The sequence below is a fragment of the Rhincodon typus genome, chromosome 8, assembly GCF_021869965.1.
Source record: "Rhincodon typus isolate 14 chromosome 8, sRhiTyp1.1, whole genome shotgun sequence".
In the NCBI taxonomy this organism is placed as follows: Eukaryota; Metazoa; Chordata; class Chondrichthyes; order Orectolobiformes; family Rhincodontidae; genus Rhincodon; species Rhincodon typus.
Genome location: NC_063339.1, coordinates 25,170,402 through 25,186,084, shown reverse-complemented (window position 1 = coordinate 25,186,084; position 15,683 = coordinate 25,170,402). Strand labels below are relative to the sequence as shown.

The 15,683-nt window shown below is 41.8% G+C and overlaps 1 protein-coding gene across 1 annotated transcript in view; it reads left to right on the top strand.

Annotated features, from left to right (window-relative positions):
- Window positions 1-8,775: 8,775 nt before the first annotated feature.
- Window positions 8,776-15,683, top strand: part of sgpp1b (sphingosine-1-phosphate phosphatase 1b) — a 61,250-nt gene continuing 54,342 nt past the window's right edge. The window contains exon 1 of the mRNA XM_020514038.2: window positions 8,776-9,691. Coding sequence (XP_020369627.1) covers window positions 8,993-9,691 — 699 coding nt within the window. The 5' untranslated portion in view covers window positions 8,776-8,992. The remainder of the gene's footprint in view (window positions 9,692-15,683) is intronic.

The window sequence follows — 15,683 nt, the reverse complement described above, 5'->3', positions numbered from 1 at the left end:
TGGATGCAGGTACAGTTACAGTGATTAAAAGACATTCAGATAAGTACATGAATAAGAAATGTTTGGAGGGATATGGACCAAACACAGGCAGGTGGCACTAGTTTATTTTGGGATTATGGTTGACATGAATTAGTTGGACCGAAGGGTCTGTTTCTGTGCTGTATGACTCTATGACTTCTCCTGCGAGGAACAGCATTCTCCTCATAGGGGATGAGAAGCTTGATGTTGGGCACCCATCTGGGCCCTTTATGCCATCTCCTATTGTAATGAGAGAAAGGGAAGGATTGATTAAGATCTAAGTGGGTGGCACAGTGTTAGTTCTGGTGTAGGTGGTCAAAAGCTGGTGAGCTGTCCCAGCCAAATGAATGAGTAATGCAGTGTTAGTGGTGCTGGAGGTTGTAGAGGATCATGAGCTAGTGAGGGAAGATTTTACATGCAATACTGAGCAGAACATGAGCCAGAGGTGGGAAGTGGATACATTAGTGGAGACAGAGTAAGTGTGAGGTGGCAGAGAGAAGATTGATGCCCATTGATGCCACTCCATCATTCAATACGATTTTTGGCTGATCCTCTATCTCAAATTCATTCTCCCCATATCCCATGACACCTTTATCCTCAAGGTATCTATACCTTTCTTAAATATATTTGATGATTTGGCCTCCACAGCCTATTACAATAGAGAATTCCACAGATTCACCACTTTCTAGGTGAAGAAATTTATGCTCATCTCAAACTGAAATGGCCTACCACATATCCTGAGACTATGATTCCTTGTTTTGGAGTTACTGGCCAGGGGAACATTTAGCTTGTCTCGCCCTGTCAGAATGTTATGTGTTTCAATTAGATCTCTCATTCTTCTAAACTCCAGAGAATACGGACTTATTTGACCAAATTTCTCCTTGTATGACAAACCTGCCCTCCCAGGAATTGGTCTGCTGAACCTTCACTGTATTTTCTCTATGGCAAGTCTATCTTTTCTTAGGTAAAGAGACCAAAATGGCACACAAAACACTGTTTAATGACCATAATTCAATTAATTCATATACATAGATCACCGAATCCCTACAGTGTGGAAACAGGCCATTCAGCCCAACAAGTCTACACTGACCCTCAGACATCCCACACAGATCCATCCTCCTGTAACCCACTTAATCTACACATTTCTGAATACTACAGACAATTTAGCATGGCCAATCCACCTAGCCTGCACATCTTTGGACGGTGGGAGGAAACTGAAGCACCTGGAGGAAATCCACTCAGACACAGGAAGAATGTGCAAACTCCACACAGACAGTTGCCAGAGGGTGGAATTGAACCCGAGTTCCTGGTGCTGTAAGACTGCAGTGCTAGCCACTGAGCCGCAATGCTACCCCTATGTTTGGAATCATACAGATTCTTGTTCAGGTCTGCACTTTAATCTGCATTTTAATGTACTAATTTCACTTTGAGAAATTATATGCAGGCAACATTAATGTGTAAAGTGGGATACATAAAATAAAGCAAACCCTACATTTAAATAACAGTATGAGATTAAATGAGACATTTTTTTGACCTGGTTACTGTTTTATATCAAAGGATATTGGGGGTGAACAGTAAATGCCAGTCTTAGCAGCAGTGCTCACATCTACTGGAGAAATGAAAAAAAAAGATTTTCACTGAAAAAAATAGGAGGTAGCTGTGTGCATTTTACTGATAGTATGCTGTATTTCTAAGAACAGTCTGATTGGTATATATTGAGATTGGTGTTGTTTTCACTGCATAATAACATCTTGCAGAAGTTCACAAATTTGACTGTATGGATCAGGATAAAATAGCACAGTATAACATGTTGCATTCTGCCATTCTTTTCAACGTGCCCTAAACTTCTTAACCATTAGCAGATGAAACATAGAAATTAGAAAGAGTAGTAGACCATTCAGCCCCTCAAGCCTTTGCAAGTGGTCTTTTGTCCATTGTTCAAATTCAGGCTTTTTGAATAATGCTGTCGTTTCAGTAGGCTGGTGGTTATAGTAATGGATCAGGGGTTCAGTCTTGACACACCAGGTACTGAAATTGAATATATCAAATAATTAGTGAGTCATTATCTACAAGAACTGACCATTAAAACTGCCAGACCATCATAAAAATCCAATGAGTTTATTGATGATCTTTGGGGAAAAGAATCTAATTGAACTGAAACATTAGTGTTGTTTCTCCCTGATCACTTTGTATTTTATGCATTTTCTGCTTTATTCGATATTTTCAGCAGCTGTAGTATTTTTCTTTTGTATACATAAAAAAACCATAATTTTCCTATTTTTGAAACCTTGGCCTCCAAACTATAGAATCATTTGAAACTACATAATATCTGGCTTCCTCCTTCATTTTTCAAATGTATAGCTTTTTAAAAGCAGTTTGTATCTTAATTTCTCTATACAAGTTTCCTACATAAATAAATATCGCATTTTAAATCCAGGTTCTTTTACATTTAAAAAAAACAAAGATAATAAAAAATGTTAGAAGAAACCAGAGTCCCTTACTATTGTGTTTCACTTTGCCAAGGAGGCAGATGACATAAATTATGATTAACTGCAATGCTCTTTGCGTGTGAACATTGGAGAAAAGATGTTTTGGTCTCAAAAATTGTATCCTTTTTGATATGTATTAAATAAAGTTGCAATTTTGGAGTTGAACGTATGTGTTTACTTGACACTACAGACTGAGCTACTGAATGAGTCATTTTCTGTAGTCATGGGGTGAGATGACATAGTGAGCTGATAAGCACTTCTGTCATGTGTACGTGCTTTCACTAGTTAATTTTACAATTCAATCTTTTAGAGATAACTAGTTGTCTGAAATTCAGCTGTCTGGGGTAACGAGACACTTTTTAGTCTAGCTTTAGAATTAGGGAACAGAAAATGGAGAAGTCCTTATTTTAACAATTGACAACACATAAAAGGTTGAATATGTAGCAAGCCAACCAGTTATTTCAAGCAGTCAGCTGGCCAAAGAAATATTGAATAAAGATGGGAGTATTTGGAAACAATTTGTCAACACTATCTTTCAAAAAAAAGATTTGTGAGAACTTAGTAAATTCCAATATTTTGCTTATCCTAAATTTTTGTATAATGTTTATTTTAGATATCTAATATATTATTTAACACAGATATAATTTGTGAATTCTGTAATTTAACACTTAGTTGCAGTTGACATCTGCTTGTGATTATGGCTTTGCAGTTACAGAAAACACTGAAGGTTTTGTCTCTGTGAGGCTTAATGTTTACAATATTCCATTTTGTTGTTTTTCCTCCTTCCATGTTCAGAGATGCCAATGGAAACTTTGTTCTCATCATCTGTGGTAATCAAATCCAATGGTTTACTTTAAGTTGTTAACAACAAACATTTTTAATATTTTATTAACACTTAAATACTTAGTACTGAGCTTACAACGCTGCAAAATACCCACCAACAAATTACGTATTCCAAATCAGCTTGGTAAATTATACAACTAAGATGATATTTTAGAATTTTGGTGCCTTCTTTTATGGTTCAAATATCGTATTGCATGCCTGAATCTTCTATTTTTGTGTCAAGAAGTAATCAATGTTCTAGCTCCTTTTCTACTTCAGTCAGACCCTGCAACTACACGTTGATTCGATCTTGTTTGTTTGGACTGAAATGTTTTTTTCTAATCAGGCCATTCCACTGGTAATTTTGTTGTCTGCTATCCAACTGCAGAGTTTCCATCTTGATCATTTCCATGAATTACGCATAATTTATCTTAGTCATTTGGAAAGCTTTCAACAAAGTTCCAGTTAGTAGTATTGTGATACTGCAAACTGTTCTTCATGATTTACTTAAAAATAATTGATTAGTTTGGTTAAGGGTCAAACCACCTTTTTGCTTCTACTATAATGTAATGATAAGGGATCTTAGAAAAATAGGAAGATGAGTTGAGAAACCAATAATCTAGATTTCAAAATCCTGTAGCAAATAAGCCTTCTGCAAGTTCTCCAACCATTCTGTGACATTGTTAATTGAGAAACCGACATGCAGTCCTATCCCGCTACCTGTCTTTCTTTTTATGATTATTGTCTTTGTTTCATCAATAAAGATATATATATATTAAAACAAACCTTTGTTCAATCTTCTGTATTGTGAATTTTCCTGTTCTCTTAAAAATGCTGTAAACAACTGATGTTAGAAATTATCTTCTTTAATCTCTTAAGGAAAAATGTTAATTAATTTGAAATGGAATACTACAAATTTACATTAGTCTCAATTCAACATTAATGTTTCCTTAAGTGTGCCTGAAAACTATTCTGAGCCCAGGCAACTTTGCCTCCCATCTGCATATATGTGCTTGTCTGTCTCTATCCCCAAATGAGATGCCAAGAAAGATTAGTACCACTATTAACCAAAATAGAGTGGGGAAGTTCCAGTATTGTCTTTGGAGGGAGCAAATGCATTAAGGCTACCAAAGATGTCAGTTTGCAGAGTCTGGATGACAAGCATGAGACTAGACTGAATGATTAACACTTAAAAAATCACTTTTCATCAGTTCAGATAGGTCATTGCAACCTGAAACGTTAACTCTGTCTCTCTTCACAGGTGCTACCTGACCTGTTGAGATTTTTTGACCAGGTTTTTTTTTATTTCAGACGTTTGGCATCCCCAGCACTCTTCTTTATGCTGATTTGAAAATATTTATGGGAGAAAAATACTTGTTTGAATTATGAGTGGCACGGTGGCTCAGTGGTTAGCACTGCTGCCTCACAGCACCAGGGACCTGGGCTCGATTCCATCCTTGGGCAGCTGTCTGTGTAGAAGATTCAGGCATGCAATACGATATTTGAACCATTCTCCCTGTGTCTGCATGGGTTTCCTCCCATAGTCCAAACATGTGCAGGCTAGATGGATTGGCCATGCCCATAGTGTCCAGGGGTGTGTAAGTTATGTGGATTAGCCATGGGGATTGCAGGGTTACAGGGAATGGGTCTGGGTGGAATGCTCTTTGGAGGGGCACTGTGGACTTATTAGGCCAATTGACCCGTTCCATGCTGTAGGGATTCTATGAACAATGTGGGCAGAGAGAAAGACTGCTGGCTTGAACAGGAATGTTTGTAGATGAACATATCTCATAAAATGTTGGGAAGCTCGTTCATCGTGTGTCTTTGTGAATTGAAGGATAGTGTGATAATTAAGCAATTCTTTTAGGAAGCGATTGATCAGCCTGTAGAAAATTCAGGGTTCACTATTTTGTCATTCTCTAGACTAAAACTCAATCAATTGAAATATAAAATTGGTGACAGCTATTCCTTGGTTCATTTCTCAGGACATTGCCTTGACTAATCAGGGTCAACCTTCTTTGTGTTGAATTTAAACAAAGGCTGGCAGTTAACTGTTAACCAGTATTAATGGGTTCATTCTCCATAGCAATGTAAGAATCAGAGTCAAGTTGACAACCAGTCAGTACTCTCCTCATATGAAATTTCAATTTAGTTTTGGCCACGAATTTGTATTTTTGTGAAGTATCCTGACGAATGCAAGACAAAAAGCTTCAACAAAATGTGGCTTTTTTCAGCAACACCCTAACATGAAATTGTTTAACATTAACCAATAACCATAATACATTAACTCAAGCTAAAAAAAATTAACATTTATCAGCAGAGATATTCCGCTGGAATACCCCCCCAGCAATTTTCTGCTTTCTATAATAAAGTTTTTCTTATACATACCGATTCACATTTGCCCAGCTCATCCCACCTTTCCCCCTACCCCCAACATGTAACTAATGTTGAATTACTATTTTGGCTCTGTTGGTATCACAGATTAGTACCCTTATTCAGAAAAGCTTTTTTATTAATGTGGTGAATAATGTGATAGTGAGGATAATCTATTTTTTGTAATATTGATTAATAGAGCAGGATAAGAGTAGGGCCCATTAGGGACCAGAGCAGCAGTGGTGTGCAGCTCACAGACATGCTGTGGTTTTAAATGAGAACTTCTGCATCTGTACTCACAATAGAAAAGGACAAGGAGATAGCAAGAACTGCAGATGTTGGACATCACAGTCAGTACAATGTGGAGCTGGAGGAATAGAGCAGGCTATGCAGCATCAGAGAAACAGTAAAGTCAACATTTCGGGTCGGGACCCTTCATCAGCACTGGGGAGGGGGAAGGGAGCCCAGAAATATTTAGAGGGTGGGGTCGGGACTGGACGAAGGCAGGTGGGGTGGTGATAGGTGGATGCACTTGTGGACATTGGTCAATGGGAGGGGTGGGGATAAGTGAGAAGGAAGATGGACAGGTTGTGTCAGGTCTAGGAGGTGGGGATGAGAGGGAAGGCTGGACAGGAGGCCAGAGGTGGGGAGATTTTGCAGTTAGTGAATTCTATGTTGAGGCCATTGGGCTGTAAGCTCCGACACGGAATATAAGGTGTCGTTCTTCCAATTTTCTTGTGGCCTCATTGTGATATTGGATGAGGCCCAGGATGGACATGTCACCAAGGGAGTGGGAAGGGGAGTTGAAATGGCTGGCAACCGAAAGGTGATGTTGATTGGAGTGTGCAGGGCGCAGAGTGGCGTCATCCTATGTCCAGCCCTCCCTCTCATCCCTACCTCCTAGACCTGACACGACTTATCCATTTTCCTTCTCACCTATCCACTCCACCCTTCGCATTGGTCGATCTTCACAATCCCCTATTTGCATCTATCTATCACCACCCTGCTTGCCTTCGCCCAGCCTCACCGCCCGCCCTCCCCTACAATTTCTGAGCTCCCTTCCCCCTCCCCAGCCATGATAAAGGATCCTGCCCTGAAATGTCGACTTTCCTGTTCCTCTGATGCTGCCTGACCTGCTGTGTTCCGCCAGTTCCATACTGTATAGAAAAGGACAATGTAGGTCTAGAACTGTGATAGACTTGAACAAATTAGCATTGAGAAGGAGATGGTATTAGTGGTTTTAACAGGGTTGAAAGTGGCTAAATCCTCAGACCCAGGTGATATACATTCAAAGCAGGTGTAGGAGGCAAACAGGGAGATTGTATGGGCTCTGACATTAATTTTCAAATCCTGTCTGGCATCAGGAGGGGTGCCAGATGTCTAAAGCAATACCATTATTCAAGAAAGGTGTTAGGGATAAACAACAGGCTGGTGAGTCTAACATCTACAGTAGGGAAACTATCGGAACACATTCTGGCATACAGGGCTCATCTTTAATTGGAAAGGCAAGCATTAATCAAGGACTGGCAGTATAGCTAAAGAAGGTGAGACCATGTCCAACAAATTTCATTGAAGTTTTTGAGGTGACTCGGTCAGTGCAGTTGATGTTGTCTATGTGGACTTCAGCAAGGCTTCTGAGGTCTCACATGGCAAGTGGTTAAGAAACTCAGAGCCCATGGGATCCATGGCAGTTTGTCAAATTGGATCCAAAATTTTGCTCAGTGGCAGGAAGAAATAGTGATGGTCACAGGGTGTTCTGTGATTGGTGACCTGTGTTCAGTTGGGTACCACAGGGTACTGATCAGTACTGGTTCCTTGCAGTTTGTTTTGTATAATAATGATCGAGAATGTAAGAAGTATGATCAGTAAGTTTGTACATGGTAGGAAAATTTGTAGTTTGGTAAATGAAGGTAAAGTTGCCATAATCCTCCTGGAACATGGGGCTGCTGTCTCACTAAAGAGAGATGAGGAGTGGTGACTTTAACCTCAGGCAAGGGGAGAGGTTAAGAAGGAAAATCCTTCATGGTAACCTTAACTGGTGTGGTCATTGAACCAATGATATTGATGTAATTCTGCACTGCAAACCAGCTAACCAACCAGAAGGTTTTGGGTATCTGGAACTCACTGCCTAAAACAGTTGCAGTGGCAGGAATGCTCAAGACAGTTATGAAATATTTAGATGAGCACTTCAAAAGCCATGTCATAAAGGCTATGGGCCAAATGCTGGGAAATGGGTTTGGAGTAAATGAATGTTTGATGGCCGTGAGCCGAAGGGCTTCTTTCCAGGGCTGTATGAATCTAGATATGGGCCAGGACACCAAGGATAATGCTCTTGAATAGCGCCATGCTTCTTTCAACACCCAGCTGAGCAGGCTGGTGGTCATTCAGTTTAACAACTCATCCAACAGACAGCACCTCCTCAGTATAGACCATCAAACCCTGATTTTTTTTTCCCCCGCATTCAAGCCCCTTGACTTGAACCTTGCGAGTCAAGAGTCAGGAGCGGCACCGCCGAGTGAACGGCAGCTGACACAAAGTTTGCCTGTTGACTAAAAACCAAAAGAACTGCGGATGCTGTAAATCAGGAACAAAAACAAAGTTGCTGGAAAAGCTCAGCAGGTCTGGCAGCATCTGTGGAGGAGAAAACAGAGTTAACGTTTCGGATCCGGTGACCCTTCCTCAGAACTCTGTTTTCTCCTCCACAGATGCTGCCAGACCTGCTAAGCTTTTCCAGCAACTTTGTTTTTGCCTGTTGACTATCTTTTTGCACTATTTACTTGAGTCGCAGGCTCTCGGCTCTGTGTTTCTTTCGGAAGCCGCCGGCCATTCTTTCCTTTTGTTTTTGCTGTTGTTTCTGGCTGTCGCCATTTGCCTCGAAAACTTCGCGTCAACCGCCGCTGGTCGCCGGTCAGAGCGAGGGCCTTCGCGCGCGGTGTGGTGGGGGCGGGGGCACGGTGCGCGCCGCCGAGGCCGGCCACGCGCCAACGCGGCTGACGACATGCGCGCCCCCGAGAGCCGGAGCGGGAAAGGCGGACGCGAGCACGTCGAGACTCCCCTCCCCGAACAGATAACACACACACACACACACCCCTCTCCTTCAATCTCATTCTGAGCTTGGATAGAGTGAAGGGAAAAAAAAGGAACGAAAATCTGGACGGACTGAATCGGCCAGAGAAGTTTCTAGAAGCCGGGTGGATCGGAGAGGCCCGGCTCCCGGGAGTGGGGGTTGGGAGAAGAGAAAGGAGGGTGGTCCGGTTGGGGAGTGAGGGGGCGAGCCACCGACCGTTGAGATGGGGCTGAAAGCGGACGGTTGCCGGCGTCTGTTCCGCTATCTGAACCACCCCGACCAAGTGGCCCGCTTTCAGCAGCTATGCGGCGTACAGCCCGTCCACACCGCGCCCCCGCCGCCGCAGGCTAACGGCGACTGCCGGCCTCCCGCCGGGGACACGGCGAACCGGAGCGGCGCCACGCACCGCCGCGGCGGGGACCAGCCGCCCTCCCCTCACTCGGACTGCGGCAAGAAGAACGGCGTCGCCTGCCCGCCGTCGTGCGGCGACACCCCGGGAAGCAAAGTGGCGGAGGACGAGGGGGCTGCCGATCCGACAACCGAGAAGAAGAAACCCAGGCGGAGGAACTCCCTGAACGAGGAGGCGGGGGGCACTGAGTTCATCATCCGCAACCGGCTGCTCTATTACTTGTTCAGCTTCGGCACAGAGCTGGGCAACGAGCTCTTCTACATCACCTTCTTCCCCTTCTGGCTCTGGAACATCGACCCGTATGTTGGCCGCCGGCTTATCGTTATCTGGGTGTGGGTCATGTACCTGGGCCAGTGTACCAAAGACATCATTCGCTGGCCCAGGCCCCGCTCTCCTCCCGTGGTCAAGGTGGAGATATTCTACGACTCCGAGTACGGGATGCCCTCCACACATGCCATGTCGGGCACGGCCATCCCTTTCTCGCTTTTCTTCCTCACTGTTGGCCGGTGGCAGGTAAACTGCTTTCTTTTCACAAATTTTGCCCTGTGAAACTGAGTTTATCCAGTTTTTTTTTGGTTTGACTTTTGTTTTAGTTCTTTTCGTCAAAATTCAGTTTGTGGTTCAACTGTTGGTTTCCTTTTTGTTGTTGTTTCTCGTTCTTCCTGGATCTGTCACTACCGATCAGGAGAACTCCGATTTGGGGGCAGCTGTTTGAGTGTGATTTTTCTTCTATGCTGCCCGTTGTGTTGGTACCCACAGACCTGAAAGTCGCCTTTTCATTATTTAATTGATGCATGAAAGCTGAGTGCTTTCTCGTGTTCATTTATTCAACATCACCCGAGTTTGGTGGGGTGGAGAGCTAGAGTTCGGGAAAAGACGAAGAGTTTAGGACTGACGTGAAGCGAGATTGCTTTTCAAGTTTCAAATGCCAGTCTTTGAATTGGAACTGAAAAAAAGACAGAGAAATGCACTTTTCGGCTAATGTTTGTGGATCACTTGGTTTCATAACGTGTGGCGGTGAACAATGAAATTTTAGGCCGGCAAAGTTAACGAGAGCAGTTTTTGACCAGAATAAGTACGTGCTGCTTTGACTTTAACCCGTTACTTGATGTATAATTTTATGGCTTTAAAACCAGAGCTAGTAAACCCAAACTGTACCTGTATTACAAATGCGAAATACTGTGGGTACTGGAAATCTGAAATACAAACAGTGCTGGAGCATTGAAGCATTCCAAAGAAGTTATATCTGACTGCAAATGTTAACTGTTCTGTCTTCAGCACTTAGGCAAATGAATAAATAAAAACTGTGTTCCCTGTTCAGTGCTTTTGGCCTAGGGTAACAGCACTTTTACACATAATTGCAAGTAACTATATACCATTCTTAAATGTTTGGGTTTTGATATTTAAAATGGTGCCATCATCAAACTTTAAAACACTCTTTTTAAAGCAGGCTGTAGAAATAAATGCAACATACTGCATGTCAGCTCTGTTACTGAGTCATCTGGACTCAGTGATAGCTTGCTTTCTCTCCATAGATGCTACCTGACTTGTGATCTCCAGCATTTCTTATTTTCGGTCAAAACAAACATGTTGTATGTTATTTGCCACAAGCAAATCAGGCCATCTACAATAGTTTGCTGGTTTATAGCTGCTCAGAAGTAGAATGAAGTAAGGAATACATTTTCTACAATGCCATAAAAACTGAGATTTTCCAGAGGTTTGTGTCTTCACCTGACTAATGAAGCAACATCATTTTTGATCATGTTTCAATAAGATTGCCTCTCATTCTTCTAAATTCTAATGAGTATAGGCCCAACATATTCAACCTCTTCACATTAGACAGCCCCTCAATATTCTGATTGAGCCTAGTGAACCTGCTTTGGTATATCTCCTTTAGATAGAGGGTCCAAAACGGTTCACTATATTCTAGCTGTGGTCTGACTAGTGCCTTGTATAGCTTTATCAAAACCTCCCTATTTTTATTCTCTGTCCCATTTGCCTTCCCCATCACCCCCAGATCTTGGATGCTAGCTTTTTGTGATTCAAGAATAAAAGCTCCCAAATACCTCCTGTTCTGTTACTTTCTGCAGCCTTTCTCTATTTAAATAATATTCAACTCCTGAAATTCCTTGCTTTTTCCACCTGCATTGGTCTAGACATGCAGGAATCTTTCAACCTCTTTAATAAAAAAAAATACAAAACCCAAATCTTCAAGCTTGGGAGTATGAAGTTTAGGATGTTTCTGTAAGGTTTTACTTTTTTTTAACGAAAACACCTTTTAAGATTTCCATTTTGTGCTTTAATGTCACAGCCTGTTGACAAACTAATATCGAATTCCTGCATAAGCACATTGTGATCTTTCACCCTTTTCTGGTCTTTGTCAATTTTATTTTCTGTTTCTAAGTTAAAACAACAAGTTCTCGCTTCAGTCCTTGTGTGGGAGTCAGGTGAAATAGTGGATTTATGGGTGAAAGATTTTGGGTATAACTAGGTACTAACAATTAGTTGTCATGGCACCTACGTGAGGGAAGATGACAGTCAGTGAAGCTTGTGGTAGCTGGAAGAACTACCAGGTAGGTGAACATATATGTGCATCAGAACTTGGCTCCCCAAGTTCAAGTAGACTATTTTGAAGAAGCTTTATAAAAAAGATAAACTTTCTTTGACATTTTTGTCATTGCATTGGCTGCAAAAGATAATGGAGCAACAGTGACAGTTCCTCTGGATCTGCAGTATGACAGGAACTTGCTCTGTGTATATCCTCTGTCAGCTGAAAGTTGGACTTTTCCATGCTCTTTGACTGTGATAGGAAGCTGTCTAGCAGGCCCACAATACAGTCAACATGTATGTGCCTGGCCATCAGCAATCTCTTTGTGCTACCCCATTGATATTATTCCTAGCACAGATGTAGCCCTCTTTTGTCTGCTGAATCGTGTATTAGCTTTTAAAGTATGTTCAGCAGCAGAGTCTGAACTGGTGGCTGGGAATGGCAAATCAAATTTCAGGACCCCTGTGGCTGATCAGACAGCAGTTCCCAACTGACTGGCTGAAAATGGAAAATCAGGAGGGAAGGATATTGGGCACAAAGTAACAGTTCTGTGGTGACACCATCTGCAGTTTACTCTTTATGTCAGATAGCAGATTGAAGGTGAGCTGAGAGTTGAGGGGATAAGAATTCTTGTGTTCAGTGATGTCAAATACTAGGAATCTATTGTAGCCAAACTCTCACTGGGGTGATTCACTATCTAGAAGTCCATATGATATAGGAGCAGAAATAGGCCATTCAGTCCATTGAGTTTGCAGCATCATTCAATGAGATCGTGGTTAATCTGATCATCCTCAACTCCACTTTCCTGCTTTTTCCCTGTAGCCCTTGATTCCCTTACTTGACAGCCCTCTGTGGTAAAGGAGTCCACAGATTGACTATCCTCTGAGTGAAGAAATTCCTCTCCGTCTCTATATTAAATGGTTGATCCCACAGTTTGAGAATGCCATCTGATACTAGATTCTGTAAAAAGGGAAGATAACCTTTCAGCATCTGCCCTTTTAAATCCCTAAAAATCTCTTGTGTTTCAATAAGGTTTCCTTTCTTCTTCTAAATTACAATAGAGTATGACCCCAACCTACGTTAGCTCTCCTCCAGATCTAGAATCTGCTTCCAATTCCCGTTAGGTCAGCCGTTCTTTATCTGCATGTCCGAAAACTAAAAAGAGCTGAAATCTGAAGGTCTTTTCGAGAGCAAACCTGTAGATCTGCTGAGCTCAAGCCCTTTGGAAAGATCATTTTTAAGTCTGATAGGGCCAAGTAAAGTTTTTGCCAGAGGTGCCAAATGGACTTCTGGGATTGTATCGGCAAATACCTTTATCTAAAGACCAGTTGGTCCCAAGGTTTCTGGATAAAGGATTCCTGACCAGCATATCATTCTTTAGGTATGGGGACCAAAGCAGTTCACAGTGTTTCATCTGTGATGAAATTTCATCAATCGGTACTGAGGAAGGGTCACTGGACCTGAAACGTTAACTCTTTTTTTTCCTTCACAGATGCTACCAGACCTGCTGAGCTTTCCAGCAACTTTGTTTTTGTTCCTGTATTTCATCTGTAATTTGAATAATGGCTTTATGCTTTTAGCAAGATTTCCATATTTTTAAACTCCATTCCCTTGGAAATAATGGCCATCAATCTATTTGCCTTCCCTATTAGTAGCTGAATTTGGATTCGGGCTATTTGTTCGTTTTGGCCCTCAGATCTCTTCTGTGCACTTTTCTACAGTTCTTTCCCCACCCCCAATCATATCCAATTCTTCTGTTCTTCCTGCCAAAGTGCATAACCTCACGGGAGAGTCTAGGACCACATCGCATAATCTCAAAACAAGGGGTTGCACATTTAAGACTAATGAAGGTCGTGAATCTGTGGAATTCTTTGCCATGGAAAGCTGTCAAGGCTGGATCATTAAAAATTTGTCGCAACCTTGAATATACTTAATCAGGAGAATCATGGATTATGAGCAAAAGTCAGGAAAGTGGAGGTCAGGAGCATCAGATCAGCCATGATATCATTGGCAGAACAGACTCAATGGGTTGAATGGTGTGACAATACTATGGCTTAGAGGTGTATTTTGTCCCTGTTTTTTATATGAAGAAAAGTTGAGACAAGTGAAAAATAGTCTGCTCAAAGCCAATAAAGTAAACAGTTTGTGAGGGTTTGGGTTTTTTAAAAGTTGGAACAATACTAGCAGCCTGAATAGGTGAGGTCAAGGTCCGTAGAACCAGGATTTTTATTTTTATTTTTAGCTTTCTGCAGTTGATGGGGTCTTGAAGTTGGATCTGCAAGCTCTTATTCCTCTGTCTGTGAGCACTAAAAGTGGGGTTCTATTTCTACTGCTAGAATTGCATGTGAGACAGTCTGCTTTACTGAACTTGCCTTCGCCAAGAGCGTGTTTATCGGATGTTATTATATTGGAACAGTTACTTAGTAATAGTTAATAAAAAAATGTATTAGTTTAAGTCTTTCGATAGTTACAATCAAGCCAATTATTTTATTTTATCTTTATTTTGTGTGTATTTTAACTGTAGTGTAAAAATGAAGTGTGTTTTGCTTAGCATTGAGTACTTTGACCAATCAAATTGCATCTGGAATGTAATGCCTTACAGTTGGCCTAGACCCTAACTTTTTCTTAATTTGAGGGGTTTGGTCTGGTCCATAAAAATGACCTACTTCAGCTCCAACATCTTATGATCTTACTTTGTAATTGTAGCTGCAACACCGATTCCCCTGTAAACTTCAGGAGGTGCAATAGTCCTTGTCCCCTCTAGTTCTGCTCTACTCCTTTATGTGCCACCTTGTCACAGAAAGCGAAGGAAGAATGTTAGTATTTGGGTTATAATCATGTCATGTCATTCCTGAAAACAGTGAGAGATGTGTGAAGCTGGCACATTTGTAGGTGGAGTTTCTGGATGCTACGTGAAAGTCCTGAGTTCCAAATGCTGTTGACAGCTAGCTGGAAAGTGAGGGTGTGATGTGTTGGACAGTGTGAAATGTTAGTGGACATGCTATGTGACGATGTATTCACTGACTTTGACTACCTTTTTGAGGTCATTAGCCACTTAGTAGTACTGATGCCAGGTCTCTGATCCAGGTGGTTGGGAGCAGCAGACAAGTGAATTAAATATCAATTAATTCTCACCTTTCTAAATAGAAATATAGCTGCTCTGCTACTGTCCACCTTTAACTAAGATTTCCACCCGTGATTCTGAAGCCCTCCTTCTGCCTAGATGATCCATTTCCAGAAATGGCAGCACCAAATTTATTTGTAGCTTAGCTTAACAAAATGTGTATGTATATCCTCCACTGGCAGTGGCATAGGCAGCTTGCAACTCATTGAACCCCGAGCTTGCCTACCCAAGTAATGGCACAGATCAGTTTTTAGCCCTACGTGGGGAATGCAACTTTACAAATAAAAGAAATTACTTTTAAGATTTTGTAGCTCGGGTTGTGGATGAGGTTGTAGACTTGCTCACTGAACCGGTGTGTTTAGTCGCAGATGTTTCGTCACCCTGCTAGGTAACATCGTCGGTGCGCCTCTGGTGAAGCGTTGGAGTTTTGTCCCGCTTGTTATTTATATGCCTTGAGGTTTGTTGGGGTGGTTGGCATTACTTCCGGTTCTGTTTTTCAGTGGTTTGGAAATTGGGTCCAATTCAGTGTGTTTGTTGATGGAGTTCTGTTGGAATACCAGGCTTCCAGGAATTCCCTGGCATTTCTGTTTGGCTCGTGCTATTGTGGATGTATTGTCCCAGTCAAATTCATGCCCTTCTTTGTCTGTGTGTATTGAAACCAGTGAGAATTGGCCATGCCTCTTGGCGTTGTTGGTGTTAGTTGGTGTTCTTGTATCCTTATTGTCAGTTTTCTTCCAGTTTAGCCGAAGTAAGTTTTCTTGGTCCTTGCATGGTATTTTATATATTCGCATTTGTTTTATTGGTTGTGGGTATGGGATCCTTTACATTCGACA